This window comes from Hemiscyllium ocellatum, chromosome 20 (assembly GCF_020745735.1).
Source record: "Hemiscyllium ocellatum isolate sHemOce1 chromosome 20, sHemOce1.pat.X.cur, whole genome shotgun sequence".
NCBI lineage: Eukaryota > Metazoa > Chordata > Chondrichthyes > Orectolobiformes > Hemiscylliidae > Hemiscyllium > Hemiscyllium ocellatum.
This window is the reverse complement of record NC_083420.1, coordinates 39,806,476-39,826,187: the sequence shown is the minus strand read 5'-3', so window position 1 is coordinate 39,826,187 and position 19,712 is coordinate 39,806,476. Positions and strand designations below refer to the sequence as shown.

The 19,712-nt window shown below is 37.7% G+C and overlaps 1 protein-coding gene across 4 annotated transcripts in view; it reads right to left on the bottom strand.

Annotated features, from left to right (window-relative positions):
* mad1l1 (mitotic arrest deficient 1 like 1) overlaps positions 1–19,712 on the bottom strand; it is an 897,160-nt gene that overhangs the window by 450,297 nt on the left and 427,151 nt on the right. For all 4 annotated transcript variants that reach the window (XM_060840293.1, XM_060840292.1, XM_060840294.1 and 1 more), the window contains exon 16: positions 5,162–5,366. In XM_060840293.1, coding sequence (XP_060696276.1) covers positions 5,162–5,366 — 205 coding nt within the window. The remainder of the gene's footprint in view (positions 1–5,161; positions 5,367–19,712) is intronic.

Below are 19,712 nucleotides of genomic sequence, written 5' to 3'. Positions count from 1 at the left end.
GTTTTCAGGGGCTCATGTTTCATTTTCACTAACTCGTTCACTAAATGATGTAGTCACATAACACCTTCTATATTTGTGTTGACATAGAATATTTGGATTTGCACGAAAGCAGATTTGGAAAACTTCATTCAATATCCTCAATAACGAACAATCCTCCATTAAACTCAAAGCATCAACAAACAAGGGAAACATTAACGTGATACTATTTAGTACCTCCAACCATTTCTACATATCACATGGAGTGAATCAAATTAGCGGAAGACTGGTATCTATGATGCTGGAGACCATTGGAGAAGACCAAGATGGATCATCCACTCAGCATTTAGAATGTAAGGCGTTACAGCACAGTACAGGCCCTTCAGCCCTCGATATTGCACCAACCTGTGAAAACAATCTGAAGCCCATCTAACCTATACTATTTCATTTTCATCCACGTCTATCCAATGACCATTTAAATACCCTTAAAGTTGGCGAGTCTATTACTGTTGCATTCCACGCCCCTACTACTCTCTGAGTAAAGAAACTATCTCTGACATTTGTCCTATATCTATCATCCCTCAATTTAAAATTATGCCCCCTTGTGTTAGCCATCACCATCTGAGGAAATGGCTCTCTATGTCCACCCTATCTAACCCTCTGATTATCTTATTTGTCTCAATTAAGTCACCTCTCAACCTTCTTCTCTCCAATGAAAACAGCCTTAAGTGCCTCAGCCTTTTCTTGTAAGGCCTTCCATCCATACCAGGCAACATTCAAGTAAATCTCCTCTGAACCCTTTCCAAAGCTTCCTATAATGCAGGTGGCAACTTTGCGGGATGTATGTACATGGACACTGAGGTCCCTCTGCTCATCTACATTACCAAGAATCTTACTATTAGCCCAGTACTCTGAATTCCTGTTATTCTTTCCAAAGAGAATCACCTCTCACTTTTCCACATTATACTCCATTGGCCGCCTCTTAGCCTAGCTCTGCAGCTTATCAATATCCTTCTGCATGGTCCACAACTCTACTGACCTCAGTGTCATCCGCAAATTTACTAGCCCATTCTTCTAACCCTCATCCAGGTCATCTGAAAATGACAAATAGCAGTGAACTCAAAACAGATCCTTGAGGTACACCACGAGTAACTGAACTCCAGGATGAACACTGCCCATCAACCACAACCCTTTGTCTTCTTTCAGCTAGCCAATTTCTGATCCAAACGCCTAAATCACCCTCAAACCCATGTCTCTGTATTTTATGCAATAGCCTACCATGGGAAACTTTATCAAATGCCTTACTGAAATCCATATACGCTACATCAACTGTTTGACCCTCATCCACCTGTTTGGTCACTTTCTCAAAGAACTCATGTGAGGCATGACCTACCCTTCACAAAACCATGTTGACTATCCCTAATCAACTTATTCCTTTTTAGATGATTATATATCCTATCTCTTATAACCTTTTCCGGTTGAAGATTGCTACAAATGCTTCAGCCTTATCTGTTGCACTGATGTGTTGGGCTCTTCCATCATTGAGAATGGAGATATTTGTGGTACCTCCTCCTCCAGTGAGTGAATAATCTGCAACCATTTGCAACTGGGTGTGGCAGGACTGCTCCAATCAGATCCATTGAATGTGGGCTCACTTAATTCTATCACTTTTTCCTTATGCTGTTTGGCACTTAAGTAGTCCTGTTTGGTAACTGCACCAGGTTGACATCTCATTTTTAGGTATGCTTGGGACTCCTGGAATTCACTCTCCATTGAACCAGAGTTCATTCCAGGTTTGATGCTAAATGTTGAGTAAGGGGGTATGCCATGTCATGAGGTTAAGAGTGAGCTGGAGTGGAACTCTGCAGCTGTTGATTTTTCACAATGTTAATGGATTCTCAGTCTTGAGTTGCTATACGTATTTGAAATCCATTTCATTTAGCTCGGTTAAAGGTATTCTCAATATGAAGACAAAACTTTGGCTTCACAAGGTCACTCTTACCAGAAGTATCATGGCAGATGCATCTGCAGCTGACAGATAGGTATGGATGAAGTCAAGTATTGGTGCTGGTTCTGCACCACCAGATGCAGACCCAGTCTAGCAGCTGTGTTCTTTAGGACACACCCAAGCTCAATCAGTACTGCTGCTGTCAAGCTACTCTTAGTGAAGGACCTTGAAATCCCCCACCCAGAGTACATTTTGTACCCATGACACCCTCAATGCTTCTCCCAAGTGTTGTTCAACATGGAGCAGTACTGATTCATCAGCCAAGGGCGGACAATCTGTGGTAATCAGCAGGATGCTTTTTGCCCATGTTTAACTTGAAGCCATGAGACTTCATAGGGTCTGCAGTCAGTGTTAATGATTCCCATGGTAACTCCCTGTACCACTGTGCTGCCACCTCTGCTGGATCTGTCCTGCCGAAGGGACAGGAAATATCTGGGGATGATCATGGTGACATCTGGGATATTTTCTTTCAAACTATAAAGACGACCAGCAGTTAGCTTGTTCAAATTAGACAGCTTTGAGTTTGAGGAATATACCAGGAATTTAGCTACTAAGCTTATAGAGTTGCCCACATTCAGAATCTGATACTAGGCTGAAGTCTATTTTGGCTGATGAGCTAAATGTTAAAAACTGAAATTAAAAAATGCTATCATTGGTAATCTGAAAGAATGGAAAGAATTGGCTGAATATACCTTGTTTTATTTGATATATTCATTCTGTATTTCCCTGGTAAAGTAAACAAAAATATAATCAATCTAGTCATGCATTGGTCTATATATTCCAAAGGGCATAGAAAATTAGTTGCACAGCAATATTCTGAAATGTTACTTTTAAACTTAAAAATTCAAAACTGACCAGAGAAATAAGCTCATTAACCAAACAAGTATGAAAAACAATTAACAGTACTCTGGTAGAAAATGATTATTATAAGAACTGAACAATTAATCAAACTGATCAGAAAACAAAATGGAGACTTAAGCGCTGACACTTTTCTAAATCCGTGATTATGCTTATGTAGCTTCCCTGTACTGGTTCAGTACAGCTCTTCCAACAATGTTGTTTTTGTTCAAAACTTTAAGCTGTTTATTATAATTATGCAAATCTGCTCATTTTAATGTACATTGTTGTTTAACAAGGTAGATTCTAAACACCATGTTGCAGTGCCGATTAACACTATTTCAATACAGCTTCTTAAAAATAAATCATAAAATGTGAGCTCTTTCCAGAGGATTTTCCATTAGTCAGTTTAAACCTTCAGGAGAGCAACCTAATTGTTTATTGCTTTTTTAAAAAAATACATACACATCAATTGCCTTTGCACACCAAGTATTCTGAATGGTGCTGATAACATTCACTGCCATCTCCATTACCACAACAATAGTGCAATTGACAAAATAAACATTCAGGTGTCAAGACATCTTGTCCAATTTGCATAGCTTTGATCTTGGGAGAATAGAATAGAGAGTTCAAAAGTATTGTAGGAGAAGACAATTTATTAAATAATTTAGGGGGGGAAGCTGAGTAGCTTGTTCAACACATCATAGTTTCTCACATTTCCCCTCAACAGGCCTCCTGGGTTACTCTGCATCGCTAAATCAGCAATGCATAAAACTACTCTCAAGTCTCTTACAATGTTGTTCCCCATAATCCAACAGTAGCTCTGGGAAGAGTAGCCTAACATGATTCTTTTTCCAAAAAGGGAAAACACCTGCCTCTAACCTAGTATCCAAGATTGAAAAAATTAGTGTGTGAGGAACTGATCCATCACTCTACAGCAACAACTAAATCAGTCTGCCATTCTCAAAGTAAAATGTATCTTCCCAATCTCTACAAATCATGATGTGGAGATGCCAGTGTTGGACAGGGTGGCGAAGGGGCTACACTCCAAAAGCTTGTGATTTCAAATAAACCTGTTGGGCTACAACCTCGTGTTGCGTGATTTCTGGCTTTGTCTAAAATTTGTCTGCCACGAATATCAAAGCGAAGGTACAAGAATGAGTATCACAAAACTTTACATGTATATAGTTAGCCTTGGCAGAATATGAACATTCCAAAATGCTTGGACTAAAGATATATAGTGGAGTATCCAAGGAATTAGTATGAGGATAGCTGCATTTCTTAATCTGCATGAACGTCTTGCACTTTTTCAAAATTTTCTGAGTCTGAAGCTTCTAAACATTGTGAACTGTGAAAAAGGTAGTGATAGATTCAAGAGGAAATTGATGGGCACAACGTGCAGACACGTGGCAAATAAAATTTAATGGAGGAAAGTGTGAAATGATACATTTTGATAGGAAGAATGAGGAGAAGCAATTTTTTTTAAAGAATCCCTAAAGTGTGGAAACAGGACCTTCAGCCCAACAAGTCCACACCAATGCCCCGAAGAGTATTCCACTAAAGCCCATTCCCCATTACTCTACATTAACCCCTGACTAATCCACCAAACCTATACATAAGAAGCAGAATTTAAAGGAAGAGCAAGAACAGAGAGGCACAAATCATTACAGGGTGGCAGCACCTGTTTAAAAAAAGCATAATAGGTTCTGGAAAATACTTGCTTAGAGATGGGAAAAATTAAGAAGAGTGAATGGCTCTTACAGAGACACAGTGTGAAACTAATAGGCTGAATGGTCTCCTTCTATCCTGTAGAATGATTCATGTGAGCCTTATCAGATAACATACGAATTGCATATGGAAATGTCAGGAAAAGGCAAGTTTTAAGGACCATCATGGAGGAAAGAGAGGGACAAAGGCAGAGATGCTAAGGATCAAATTACAGAGACAAGGCCGCAGATATCTCAAGACATGGCTGCCAATGGCGAAGCAAAAGAAATTTAGGATGCAAAAGAGGCTAGAATCAAAGGAACAGAGGCATCACAAAGGACTGTTAGGCTGGAAGATATTACATTCAGGAAAGGACAAGGTCATAGCAGGATTTGAACAGAAGGACAAGAAGTAAAAATTAAGGCTTTGCTGAATACAGAGACAGTATAAGATCATGAGATTTGACATGATTTAGGATATGGACACTTGGGTTTTGAACGCATTCAAGTGGAAGATGGTAAATGCAAGGCTGACTAGCTGAGCATTAGATCAGCACTAAATTCTTGTGGTTAAAAACAGCATGATGGTTGCAGCAGTAAGGGGCCTGATATTTCCACTCAGGTTTAAAGGTACCTGCAATTTCCTGAGACGGTGGCAGATTGGTTCGTGACCCCAATTGTTCAGGGACTATGCCCTCTTCGAGGATCCGCACCCGTTCTCGGAGATTCACACATTCTTCCTTTAGGGTCTTCTGCTCTGTGATGTGATGTTCCTTTGCCAAACTGCAAGGGTTCATACTCAAGTGAAGCACCTTTGTTTTTGTGGGATCATAATCACCCTGAAAGACAGGACATCCCCTATTTAGCATAAATTTCAGAATCTCAAATTTGATGCCACAACATAAATATCTATATTTTCAAAATAAAGTCACAAGCATTACAAGGACCAGAGTTACTTCTCATTCATTAATGTACTCTAATCATGCCTATTCATGGTGAATCTCATTGATGCTGACTAATCCTATAACAGCTTAAATTAGAATAAAAACAGCTGTAAAAGGATTGTTTAAACCCATTTGATAGGCTCCCAATGCATTATCATGCTACATAAAAAAATTATGTCTTACATATTGACACACCAAAGGATTCAAAATGACTCCCTAGTAGAAAAGCACAGTTAACTGTAAATTGACTGCTGTATAAGAGTTAGTACAGGTGTTTACAGATTGGCTATGGTCATTCATTGATATCACAGTCATGCCAAACGTATTAGGCAAGAAAGCTTCCTCTTGGTAAAACCATGTAGATCCCTCATTCTGAAATTCCTTCCTTAGGACAAATAACATCATCTCCAAAAACCTACATACCCAACTAAGAGTTGCATCATTTCTTCCAAAAAACAAAATTCTCATTTTTTTCTTAATACACACCCCAGAGCACATTAAGATATTTGGTAAAAGTGCCACATGAATAGAACAGCATCAACAACTCATATTTACTCTCATTGCAGATCCCTTAACCAACGCATTAAAGTTTTAAATACTTTCATCAAATAATCTTTAATTATATTCTATTTTAGTGAAGAAGCATCAGCTTTTCAAATCTTTCTTTGCATTTGTAATTCTTCTTACCAGGCAGAACGCTCGAGCACAGAGCCTGTGTAATACTGTGGTAGTATCGCAGCTCATGTTGTTACAGGACAAGTTGGATCTTAGATAGGAACCTGGCTTGATAAATCATATTTTGATTTGTTTTGGTTTTAAGAAAATGATCTCTTGCTCAAAGGTAGGCACACAATGCTGCTGACTTTGCTTTAATGATAAAACATGAGTTTATTGAGAAAATTATTGGGAAGGGAATGGGCTAGTGGTATTATCACTGCACTGTTAATTAAGGGACACAGGTGATGCTCTGGGGATCCAGGTTCAAATCCCACCATGTCAGATGGTAGAATTTGAATTCAATACAAAAGAAATCTGGAACTAAATGTCTAACGGTGACCATGAATCCATTGCCAATTGTTAGAAAAAGCCATCTGGATCACTAATGCCCTTTAGGGAAAGAAAGTGCCAACCTTACCTGGTCGGTCCAATATGTGACTCTAGGCACAAAGCAACATGGTTGATTCTTAAACTGCCCTTCGAGCAATTAGGATGGGCAGTAAATGCTAGCCTAGCCATTGACACCCTTATCATGTGAACGAATAAATAAAAAATAAATGAGGATAAGATCAAAATAATCAAATCATCTACTCATAATACAAACTGAAACTTTTTTTTAAACACACAGTAAAAGTATAATCCTATTAATCCCAAAAAATTGCCTCATAGATTGAAAGCAAACCAAAAGCTTTTGTATAGTACCCAAAAGACACATTGGCCAGCACCCAAAACACAATCATACAATATTCATATCAGATTCCCTGTATCCAATGCATGAGGTGGTTTAGGTTACTTGTGACTTCAACATTTAAACAGGAGGCACAGATAGCTTGTTCTTGCAACTAATGTATACCTAAGCTTCAATGTACTCAGCTTCAAGTAACCTCTTCAGTGTTTCATCCAAATATTTTTGGTCTGTAACTAATATTAGTTCCTCACGCCAAGGCAACTTAGTTCACTACACAACCTTCCCTCTCAGAAGCATGGGTCCACACAGCCATCCTATTCCAAAGACTTCACAGGACCTGCTACAGAAAAGTTGTTGTTAAACTGGAAAGGATACAAAACAAATTTACAAGAATGTTGCCAATGTTGGAAGTTTGAGTTATAGGGAGAGGCTGATGCTATTTTCCCTGCAGTATCAGAGGTTGAGGAGTGACCTTAAAGAGGTGCATAGAATCATGAGGAGTATGGATAGGGTGGACAGTCAAGGTCTTTTTCTCAAGGTAGGGGAGTTTAAAAGTCGACAGCATAGGTTCAGGAGAGAGGGGAAACATATAAAAGGGATCTAAGGGGCAACTTCTTCATGCAGAGGATGGCACGTATATGAAATGAGCTGCCAGAGCAATTGGTGTAGGCTGGTATAATTACTACATTTAAAAGTCATCTGGATGGGTCTACGAATAGGAAGGGTTTAAAGGGATATGGGCTAAATGCTGGCAAATTGAACTAGATTCATTTAAGATATCTGGTTGGCATGAAGGACTTGGGCTGAAGGTTCTGTTCTGTTCTATACATCTCTATGATTGCTCCTGCAAAGTAAGAACTTCCTCTTTATAATACAGGTCCTTAAAAAACTCTAATGAACTTGGGGCCCTACTATTTATCTAAAATAAATCAAAAATAAACAAAAATCCATTGCTAGTGTAAAAACCCAGTCACTCCAGCATTTCTTGTAAGCTGCACACCCTCAACAATTGATGTAATTCACAGCACTGACTTCCACTTCTGGAAGTTTCTGCCATGGATGGACCTCAGAGCTCTATACAGATGGAAATAAAATTAACCAGAGCGTTGATTCACTCTAAAGTCATGGCCTCAAGAACTGTTTTTTAAAAAATCGCCATGGCTACAGAAATAATTACAAGTTAATTATTAATTTCAGACATAGAAATCCCACAACTCAAAACTAAAACTTACAATAAATAGTAAGAACACATTAATGTAAATCCACAGTTTACATCACAACTGATGCTAAAATCCACTGTTCAACAAAAAAGCAATAGGCATTGGAAGGTTACAGCATTTCTGTTACAAATTCGACATGTTGTAGGGCGGTGCATGTTGACAGACAGATTATAGTGTTAGCATTATTTATAGCTGCATAGTTTAGATATATAAGATAATAAATGGCTGCCAGCAACTTACAAGGCAGTAATTCAACTGAGCAGTTCGGGTGACGTCAAACTGTAAAAGCTAGGCTCAAGTAATTTATGAGTGTCAACAGAGTCAGAAGATTGAATTACTGGCTCAAATCCATGCTTGGTACTTGCTATTCTTTTTATTATGAAGCCTAAATTTACAAAAGACAACGTTAATTTTTGAGCTCCTACTATACAATTGGATTGTAGGGTATAGTGGTGACAGCACAGCTTAAGTGAAAGTAGAACAAGCAGGCTACTGACAGCTGATCTAACAGCGTGTGCATCTCAAGTTTGAGACATCCAATACTGCAGTAATACAAACAGCTCTAGCAGAAAAAGGGAGTGTGGCTAAACAACAAATTTTTTGGTATTACCTTAGATATAATGTCTAAAGAGATTTAAAAACAAATCTTTATAGTCAACTGTGCATTTGTAAAATTAATTATTTTTTCTAATAAGGTTGGGTTTCAAATTATTATACTGGGTAATACAAGCTAGATTTCAAATATTAATGCTTTGTTGGAAAGACCATTAGAAGTAAAATGCACCAATACACAAAATTAATAGTTCTTTCTCAACATCAATAAAAATTTATGTTAACTTCTATTAATTTGAACCATATTTCCGGTATCTCTATGGCATGGTGAAGGAGAATGTACAATATAGCAACTCCAGGCAGCCAAGTGGACAATGTCAGCATGGAGGTTCAAAGTAACTCACATTTGCAGCAGTTTCAAAGAAATGCAAGGATTCATTTTTTGTGGGAAACTGAGTGCCCATCTGACTTAAGAAGCTCTAACAAAATATGCAGACAGTTACACAAAATAATATCCGTGGAAAACGGGACCTTATTGGAGGTCATTTCAGAGAAAGATTTTTGAACTTGATGTTCCAAAGCTTGATTTTGAAAGCTATCAAGGGAGGCAATTCATAGGCTAAATGGATACAGTCAGTTCTGCTATAAAGCAGTAGTTCCATTCTTGTGCAATCCTGTGTTCTAAGACAATTGTGCAACAGCAGCACCATCTAAACTAATGGGGCTGGAATTGTGTTCTAACCAATACATGCTTTAAAAGTTTGCACTTTACGAACAGTGTCCCCAATTCCTGATCGTGTAGTAGCAAATTCACATTAATGAAATGCGCATTATAGCAGAACAACCTGTACATCATTTCTGCAACCTGCTGGGAAGGCTGAAGAAAATGGTGCTTTCATGCAGCTTTCTGCAGGAGCAGAGTGGGTTGGAGTTAACCTAGAAAAGTAGCTTCCTTTTTTGGGAGAAAATCAACAGTCATTTTAGAGGATAGGTATGAAATTGTAAAGAGAATTTCCTCTTAAGGTTAGCAAATATAACCACCTCCGAATACCCGAGATGTCTGTAAAGCCAATTAATTATTTTTGAACTGCAGTCATTATTATGTAATAAATGTGAACTTGGGGTGTGTGCATATAATATTTACTGCTTCTTTTTTAATGTTACAAAATAATCACTTCAACATTCTTTTGAAATAGCTGGAATCTGATTACCATCAGGGTTAAAGGAATGTATTACTCAGAGCAACTTTACAAAGGAGCTTAACAATCATTAGGAAAGAGATTCAGTCATTACCCAGCTGGATTGTGTGCACTTATCAATTCAACTCAGTAATTTAATATGGATAAGGCATGTCAATGATTTCAACACTTACCACCTAACAACATTTATTCAACATGAACATAAATATATTGAAGTCAATCAGCAGTATTTGTAGTAAATTATCACTGAATGCCATTGAAAAGTTTCCTAAATAAACACTGAGCCATTTCAAATCTCAAGATAAAGTATTCATTTGCTCAAAACATCACAGATTGCACTGAGATATGCATCCATGACAAGGAAAATGCTGACTGAAGAGGAGGCTTACACCTAAGAGCAAGATTTAAGAACTCTTAATCTATAACTAAACGGGGAAAGGGAGGATGCATATTTCTTGCTTCCTTCTACAATCCCAGGGATAAAACATTCCTTAACTCTAATAGTGATTAATCTTCTGTTGCTTAACTCATCGTTTAGACCCTTTGTTAAAGCCATATCAGCAAAATGCTGCAGCTGAGCTTAGGCTGTAGCTCAGCTAAGCTGTGGTCTTGAACAAGATTGGTCATCTTACATATCTGGCTATATTCACTACATTGTGCATATTTTACAAAATGGTCTGTGCACACCAAATAGACTACTGACAGCTTGAGTACTGGGATTGTTCTACTTGTTTTGCACACGAGAAAAGGAATGTCTCATCTTGCTTAAATGCAACCACAAATTGAATTATGGTGATGGTGTGACAAGATAATCATCTTGACACCAGCTAAAAACAAAAGATGTAAGCAAACCTTTGAGATTTATTTTCCTCTGCTTTACTCAGTTTCTTTTCACCTGCTGCTCCCCTTATTTCACTCAGCACTGCCAAATAAAAGGCCTCAGGCTAGTTAAGTTGCTACAAACAACACAATTCTTGATGCAAATAGCTTATAGTCTGCCACTTACATTTGGATACGCTTGTATATTTGGTTGCTATTAGCTGCTTTCTGAAATGCAAATACAGTTTTTATACAAAATTATTAACTCTGAACATTATAATGTTACACCAAATGAAAGAGGTTCAAATCACAACAAACAAAAGAAAAAAATTAGTTGTATTTCTCAGACTAAATTATGACTGCGCATTAATTATTTTAATAGTAAGCTTTGTTTCCTCTGCAGTGGAAAGCTCCTTGAATAGCGCTTATGGAGAAGTCAAAGAAATATTTTACAGACTTTTGGAAATGCCAATTTTTTTGAATATTTCAGTGGGTTATAAAGCCCTGTTTTATTTGTAACAAATTGCAAAGTTATTGATTATTCAAGAAAATTTTGGATTTACTTCATACTTCCCTCAAAACCTCTCAATGGCGCCATTAAAAATCTCACAAATCACCACCGTTATGATTGGATTAGATTAGATTAGATTAGGTTCCTTAAAATGTGGAAACAGGCCCTTCAGCCCAGCCAGTCCATACCGCCCTCCAAAGAGTAACCTATTCAGACTCATTTCCCTCTGATAAATGCACCTAACACTATGTGCAAAAAATATGGACTTTGACAAAAGGTCAGTTGGACTCGAAACGTCAGCTCTTTTCTCTCCTTACAGATGCAGCCAGATCTGCTGAGATTTTCCAGCATTTACTCTTTTGGTAACACTATGGACAATTTAGCATAGCTAATTCACCTGACCTGCACATCTTTGGACTGTGGGAGGAAACTGGAGCACCCGGAGGAAACCCACACAGACACGGGGTGAATGTGCAATCTCCACACAGACAGTCGCCCAAGGTTGACATCAAACCTGGGACCCTGGTTCCAGTGCTAACCACTGGGCCACCGTGCCGCCCCCATATCTAACAATAACTCTGTGACTTTGAATACAGGGGTCAGCAGACAGTAAACCATGGCTGGGAATATAATTCCCTAGAATGGCAAGTTGTCACACAGGTGATATAATTAAAAGGTTAGTACCAATGTCTCTAATTTCCCAAAAACAAAACCACTATGTGATTATAAAGTTATTTCCATTTTGTAACGTGACAACCCAAGACTGAAAACTTCCAGTTTTCTCTACATCTTCACAGTTAATCTCAGTTTGGATTGTGATGATAGCTTAGAAAGCAACAGGAACAACATTTGAAAAGTAATTCATTGGCGCATTGGCTGCAATATCCTGAAGGCATGAAAAATGCAATGCAGTTTTCCCTTTTTCTTTCTAACTACCATTCAAATGGTGGTAACCGACTTCTTGATTTAAAATATCTCCCTTAGAAACCAAAGTACTGATGTCCCAGAAATAATGTGTAGTTAACACTATTTAATCAGGATGTATGTGGACCGAAAAGCTTGCATTTTCAACTACATTCTGCCCTGATTTTAAAGAGGCATCTTGGTCCTCACAAAAGCCTTAAACAGGTTGAAAAACTCTCTAAGAGCAGAAAATTGTTCCTTTTTCAATCCTTTGTGCTTATTTTTGAAAATTTATTTTTATTTGTTTATATGATGTGGACATCACTGGCTAGGCCAGCATTTACTGCTCACCCCTAACTGCCCTTGAGAGTTCTCAATGAACTGCCTTCTTGAATCGTTGTTGTCCATGGGAGGTAGGTACACCCAGTGCTCTTAGGAAGGGAGCGACAGGATTTTGACCCAGCAACAGTACATTAACGAAGATATAGTTGCAAGTTGGGAAGAGATGCACCTTGGAAGAGTATATGCAGGTGGAGGTGCTCCCTTGCAAATGGTGCCTTTGTCCTTGCTAGTGTTAAAAGTTATGGGTTTGAAAGATGCTGCTGGAGGCTTTACAACTGCTGCAATTCATTGTGTAAATGATACATACTGCTGCCACTGTATATCAATGGTTAAGGCAGACATTATTGAAGGTGATGAACAGGGTGCCAGTCAAGCAGGTTGCTTTGTTCTGTATAACACGGAGAATCTTTAAGGTTACTAGAACTTCACTCATATAGGCAAGTGGTGCTTATTCCATTACTCTCCTGAATTGTGCCTTGCAGACGGTGTACAGGCTTTGGTGAGTCAGGAATGGAGTTACATGCTTCAGAATTTCTCACCTCTCAATACAAAAATTAACATAAGATATGAGGTATACTAACACGAGATTGGCCCAACCTTTCAACAGGAGCACAAAAATATATACAATGAGCACTTGGAAAATAATTTCTTCGAGTTCAAATAATGCAATAGAATGCTTGTTTCAGCATTTTAATGCTTCCAGTCTGTCTGCAAAGTAAGCCATTCAACAAAATTCTGAATATATTTTTTATTGTTTAATTAGAAACGAAAGAGAAAATAAAAATGGCAATGCCCTGTGAAATTTAGAAGAGAGAATATTTCTGGAGGTAAGCTGCCCTGTGATCTCAAAATAACTGTCTCAACAGCTTGTGTAATAAGCTTGACCAACAAACAAAATCCATAATTCAGTGAACCTTTCTGTTGAAAGAAAAGTAATTATTAATGGTGCCACCCCAATATGTCGAAATCTGTGAATGTACAAAGTTGATGAAATAAGAGACTAAGATTCCATTCTGAAGGGAAGAAAGAATGGAGACAGCAATCCTCAATTTTTGCAATTTATTTTTATATAGTGTGAAGATAGTGCTTCTGTCCAACATGAAAGCAGAGAGCTGCTTTGTGAACTGTATTGAAATTTTGCTTTAGTTTCTCAAAGACTAGGACTCTGAAATTAATCTTTTCTTTTACTGGCCACTTAAATATCTGATATTTGGCAGTTTGAACTTAATTGATGTTGTGAGACCGACTGAGCCTTCTGCATGAATGAGACACCAAGAAATGTAATAATTAGCCTCAGAAAGTCATATTTTTATTTGTGAATGAGATTTTAGAAGATCGATTGTCCTTTCATTCGATTGCAAGTGCAAATGCCAAAAAAAAGGAAGCCTGAAAAGCTAAAATCTCCCAATTGACTGAAATTTGGAGTTCTGGCTTGATCCAAGCCATGTTTGTGCTCATCTCGGTACAGTTATCTACGATTTTTAAAATGTACAACAAATGGTTCAAGATTCAAAACATTTTCTAGTGCTCTGTAATCATTTTGTTGTACAAGTACTTCTGTGCCAAAAGACCTGGGTTTAGTGCTCCAGGTGTCACCTTTCTCAGTTTGCCCACCTGAGGAGGTCACTTTAGCAATCATTAAATATTTTCAATTTCAAGATGAAAATTATTGGACATGACAAGTTGGGCTTGGAAGACAAGGAATGTGGGGATATCTGTGGACACATGAAATTGTAAAGCATGCTCTGCTACTCACATGTTCTATATCGCTCCATAATTTTAAGAATAGGAGTACGTCTGATGAAAATATGAATTATAATCGGATGTATGGCTGACCAGATACACAAGTTCCAGTCAGATCTAATGTAATAATTAATAAAAATCAATATTGCCAGAAGGAATAGTGCAGAAAAAGATTTGAGGGGTGGTGTGTTACATTTGATCACTACAATAAATTATTAGGTGTCTATTGTTTTTCATATCAACACATGGAAATCAATATTAGAGTTTTCACAAGAAAAATTTGATGGAAAGACAAGATATGAGTATTAATAATATTCAAGATAAGGGACCTCAGTTTCGGAAAATTATTTTTTCTTTCCATCTTGAGCACCTATGCTCAACATCATATACTCTTCTGCCAGGAGTTTTCCCCTGTGCATCAAAAATGTATCTCATGTTGCATAAGTAGATGACATCTCTATTTTCCATAAAAGTCTGCTTTAGGGACTCTGATTAGTATTTCAGATTGAATGAAGATGCCTTTCAATGTAACAAACTTAGTCAATTTACTGACAAAATTCATCCAGGACAGTTTTGCAATATCATAATTTAATCACTTCAGTGTGAAACACATTTGTGTTAAGTGTCTTTTTTAAGCAAAATTAATTTTTTGGATGAACAGTTAAATAAGCAATGGTACTAAGACTTGACTAAAGCTATTTTCATCTGGGATTCATTACAATTCTAATTCAAATGTGGAATTTCTTCATTAACTGGCCTCTGTTTCTCATGATTCAACTGTGAAGTTATTGCTACTTTTTTTCAAATTACCCTCTTGTAATTTTTTTATTATTGCCTATTATTGGCCTCTCTCTCTATCTTCTTTTCTGACATTCCATTAAAACGTATTTCTTCATCCAAGGTATGGAAAATTTTGCTGATTTCTCATTTGGTTCATTGTCAACTTTATTTTGTTAACAGTCCTGTGGAGCTCCTTAGGATTATTAAAGGCAATGTCATAAATGTAAGCCGTTGTAGTTTACAATCCAAGAATAAAAAACTGAAGTGAAGGTTTACCATCAATTTAAAAAAAGTTTGCTTAAGGGGAGGGGCCTTTCTAATGCTGACAACTTTCCAATCCTGAGCTGTTACCTAAACCCTTTGCCCTTTCAGGTACTGATGAATCAATTGTTCATTTTCAGCACTTCTTGCTTTTACCCAAGTTTCTTTATCCAACCTCAGTATAACTGTGTGCTGGACCACAATCCCACTCAGTGCTCAGATTTTAAATGCTCTAGAACGCAACTGCTTTCTTGAACAATTTAGCAACAAAGTTACATTTTTTAAATTGTGCAATATAATTGTACTTTTCAAATGTGTTACACACATTTAAACAGGTTTTATTCAAATGTTTGAAACATTTATTAAAGAAAACTTACCAATAAGTTTGGTATACAGCAATTTACAAAGTAAAGGAAACGACAGCTTTGAAAACAGGGTAACTCTTTTAAGCATCTAATTGCAATATACAAGGTTTTTATCTGACAATTTCAAGTGCACAACAAGTAAGTTGAATCTATTTTAAAAACTGATATGAAATCTGCTAACAGCTTTGGGGGTTGATCTGACATTAATAAGTTTAAAGCAAACACAGAGAATGCTGGAGAAACTCAGCTGATATGGCAGATCTGTGAGGAGAGAAACAGAGTTACCATTTCGATTCCTGCATTACTCTCCTTCAAAACTGAATAAGTCTGATTGTAATATATTCTGAATATAATATACATTATATTCTGAATAGAATATCCACAGAGGCACTGTTCCCAGATAACAAGGCTTTGTGCATGATGTTATGAACCAGGCCAGACCCCCCTCAAAACATTTCAAGAAGTGTGGAAGCAGTTTTTGCTGGACTGCTTGTTTGCAGAGATTTTGGTCGGTTATCGTGCTGCTCTTGCTTGGTTTTGCCCCTTGTCCTAGGTGGTGCTAGCCTGGTAGAACATTCTATAACAACCACATAACTTCTGCTTTTCCCACATAACTCATGAACTGTTTATCTGTAGAAAGCGCAACTCAGCCAAATGTTATCAATGGAATAAAGTAGTATCTGGAGTGTGCACTGACTCAAGGTCTGAGAACAATAGCAGGTTATGTACAGTTTTGGACTCTGCCTGGTGCATGCTCACGTAGATCTTCTAGTGACTATCTTGTGGTTTTGTGTAAGATTGAGAAACTGTCAACTCGGCATTTGTTGTATTATATAAATCTGCAGCAATCGGGAAGCGTTTTGAAGATGCAACAGACAGTACTAAGGAATTGTGTGTTCCCCGTGATATCATACTATCAAGTTTGTCAATGCTCAAGGTAGGAGTCCAGAGAATTTCTTCAACAAGGTATCCCAGACCCTAACTTTTCTCATTGTTTTGAGCAGGTGTTAAATTGGATGTTCCAGGAGTGATGCAGCTTGTCAAACCCCTTTGGTTTAAAAAAAACAATTCATTTTCAGAGTACCAAATGAAACACAAACAAAAGAGAACAGAATAGAGAATAACTTAACCTATCCAATTATCCAACTGATTATCCAAACTTAATGATGCTGTTCTAAATTTTGCAACAATCTCCATAAACACCACTTGGCAAAAAAGGTAAAATCAAACGCAGGGTCTTAAAGTAGAAAGAGATGGCAGAGAGATTCGGCATAGAACACCTTCTTTCATGTAGCTGTTTCTTTGACCAGCAGCCTCAAAAAACTGACCGCTTGGTCTGAACAGCTAGACTGTTAAAACCAAAACAAAACCAGAGAAAAGCTGGGAGAATTGACTGTACAAGTGCTTTTTTCACCTTAAAAAACTTCTTTAAGTAGATACACGCAGACAAATTGGAGCCATTATCTTTACAACCCCTTTGAAAAAGAAACTCAAGGACAGCCTAACCTTCTTAAAGAAGGAGCATTGTCACATCTCTCCCCTAAAAAAACCCTTAATCTTAAATTGTTAGTACCCGACAACAACCATTCACATTACATTGGCTATAAATATGTAAACAGAGTCTAGATTAGAGTGGTGCTGGAAAAGCACAGCAGGTCAGGCAACATCCAATTTGCAGGAAAATCGACGTTGCGGGCAAAAGCCCTTCACATCAGGAATAGAATCATCTATTCCTGATGAAGGGCTTTTGCCTGAAACGTCGATTTTCCTGCTCCTCGGATGCTGCCTGACCTGCTGTGCTTTTCCAGCACCACTCTAATCTAAACTCTGGTTCCAGCATCTGCAGTCCTTGTTTTTACCTATAAATATGCAAACATACATACCAAATTCTATTACAGTCTGTTTCACTCCTACCTCTGAACACCCCCATTTCGCATCCTGCCACATGCCCAAATTTCAAATTGAATGGCTGCCACAAGCTTCATCTAAACAGTCTGAAATTTTTGTCCTAAAATTTCTCCACAAATATCAATGGGTTAGATCAGTGTGTATGACTGTCTCAGATATATTACTGGTAACATAAAAGTTGAAATGTTGTAACGCCAACACCAAGCTCAAAGTCTCCTTCTCAACTGTTGAATATTTCTGCTGAGGAATGTTCAATTTCCTGGATAAATATCTGATACCCATATCACTTGCATCAATAGCCACCTTGAATGGATTTTTCCTGACTCTGTCACAAAGTCACCAGTTGAAATAAGAGAGATCAAATAGTACAGATAAGAACATTAAAGTGGCATTAGCAGAGACCCTGTTTGATAAAATGTTTGAGACAAAACAAGTGCGAATAGATGACAAAGCAGACATCTTTATTTCAGAGAAATTAACTGAGTTACAGCAGAAGGATGAGAAACTAAAGCAATTGCATCAAAAGGCATACACAGAAGAAGAATCCCGGTGTGCTATTATTGTAAATATGATGTCTTAATGAGGAAGTGGAGACCATCACATTTCAGGCAGATGAGAAATGGGCAGAAGTTCATCAAGTCATATTGTTAGTGGGTTATAGAGAGGAGGTGTTGTGGGTGGTACATGAACTACCAGTAGGCGGTCATTTCAGGGTCAGAAAAACCTAAGCTAAAATACAAAAACATTTTTTTTTGGTCTGGACTGCACAACGATGTAGTTGAATTTTGCGAGAGAGGTCATACAAATCAAGTAATTGGAAAACCACAAACATTAATAAAACCCACACCTTCAATGCCCATTCCTGCATTTGAGGAACCTTTTTCAAGCATCTTAAATGATGGTACAGTTCCTAAACATAAAACAAAAAGTGGAAATCAGTAGTTGTTAACAATAATGGGTATGTCGAATAGATTTCCAGATGCCATTCCATTACACAATATCACAGCTAAAAGAACTGTAGAGGAGCTACTCAAATTTTTCACTCTATCCGGACTACCCACAGAGATACAATCAAATCAAGGGTCAATTTTGTTTGGTACGCCTATCACGACTTCTCCGCTCTTCACTGGACACTCTAACTTCACTCTAGATAACTGAGCACTTCTTGTCTCACTGTGAATTACCATTTTTCTGGGGTAATCCTTCAGAAGTACATATCTCCTTATCTTTCAAGATCAAAGATTGACAGGATCCTGTATCTCTTAATATTGTAACCTATTTACCTGCTGCTCCTGGCCTACATGAGTAAACTTTACCTTTGCAAGTATACGGTTTAAGAAGATCTGGCACTTCCTCCTTAGCCAACCTCCAACCAGCTTGTATATTCCGGTGCAGATTGTTGGCCTCCACAATGCCTTCCATTACCATTCCAACAAAATTCACTGGCTTTTCCTGTTTTCCTATATCCGACTTCTGAATGCTTTTCCTAACTTACCAAAACTATAATTTCATGTAGCCTACTTTACTGCAGTGAAAACACTTTTTGACTTCTCTCTCCCCTTCAAAGGTTTCCTTTTTACCCTGTGATAAGTTATCCTTATGATCTTCAGCGAGATCTACATTTGCCTTTCCATGTGAGGATTTCTCTTTTCCCCAATTTCTATCCTTCACGGATTGAAATTGGTTTGGAAGCCAAACTTTTGATTTATGAACCAACTCATACTCATCAGCCATTTAATCTGCTAATATTGCAATTTTAATTCTCTGCTCTTTCACAATAGTTCTTACTACCTCAGGAAGTGAGTTTTTAACTCCTCTAAAATAATTGTCTCTTGAACAACGTCATAGGTTTGCTTTATTTTTAATGCCGTTCTCCACCTAACAAAATTACTTTATTTGATCCTTCACATGGAGTGTGGATTTGATCAGGGTCTGTCTTTAGAAACACTTCTGGCACAAGCTCATATACACTTAAGATGGCTTTTATCATCTTCTCATATACTTCAGATACCTCTTCCAATAGTGATGCGAATACCTCACTGGCTCTACCTACAAGTTTCGTTTAGGTTAACAAAACCCACCTGGTCACTGCATTTCTTTAGCCACCTTCTCAAATAAGAAGAAAAAAGCTTTTACATCCTTCTCATCAAACTTAGGCAACACTTGAACACATTTAAACAGATCCTCACCAGGTCTTTGACTGCTATGGATTTGCTCACCCTCACTAAGCTTA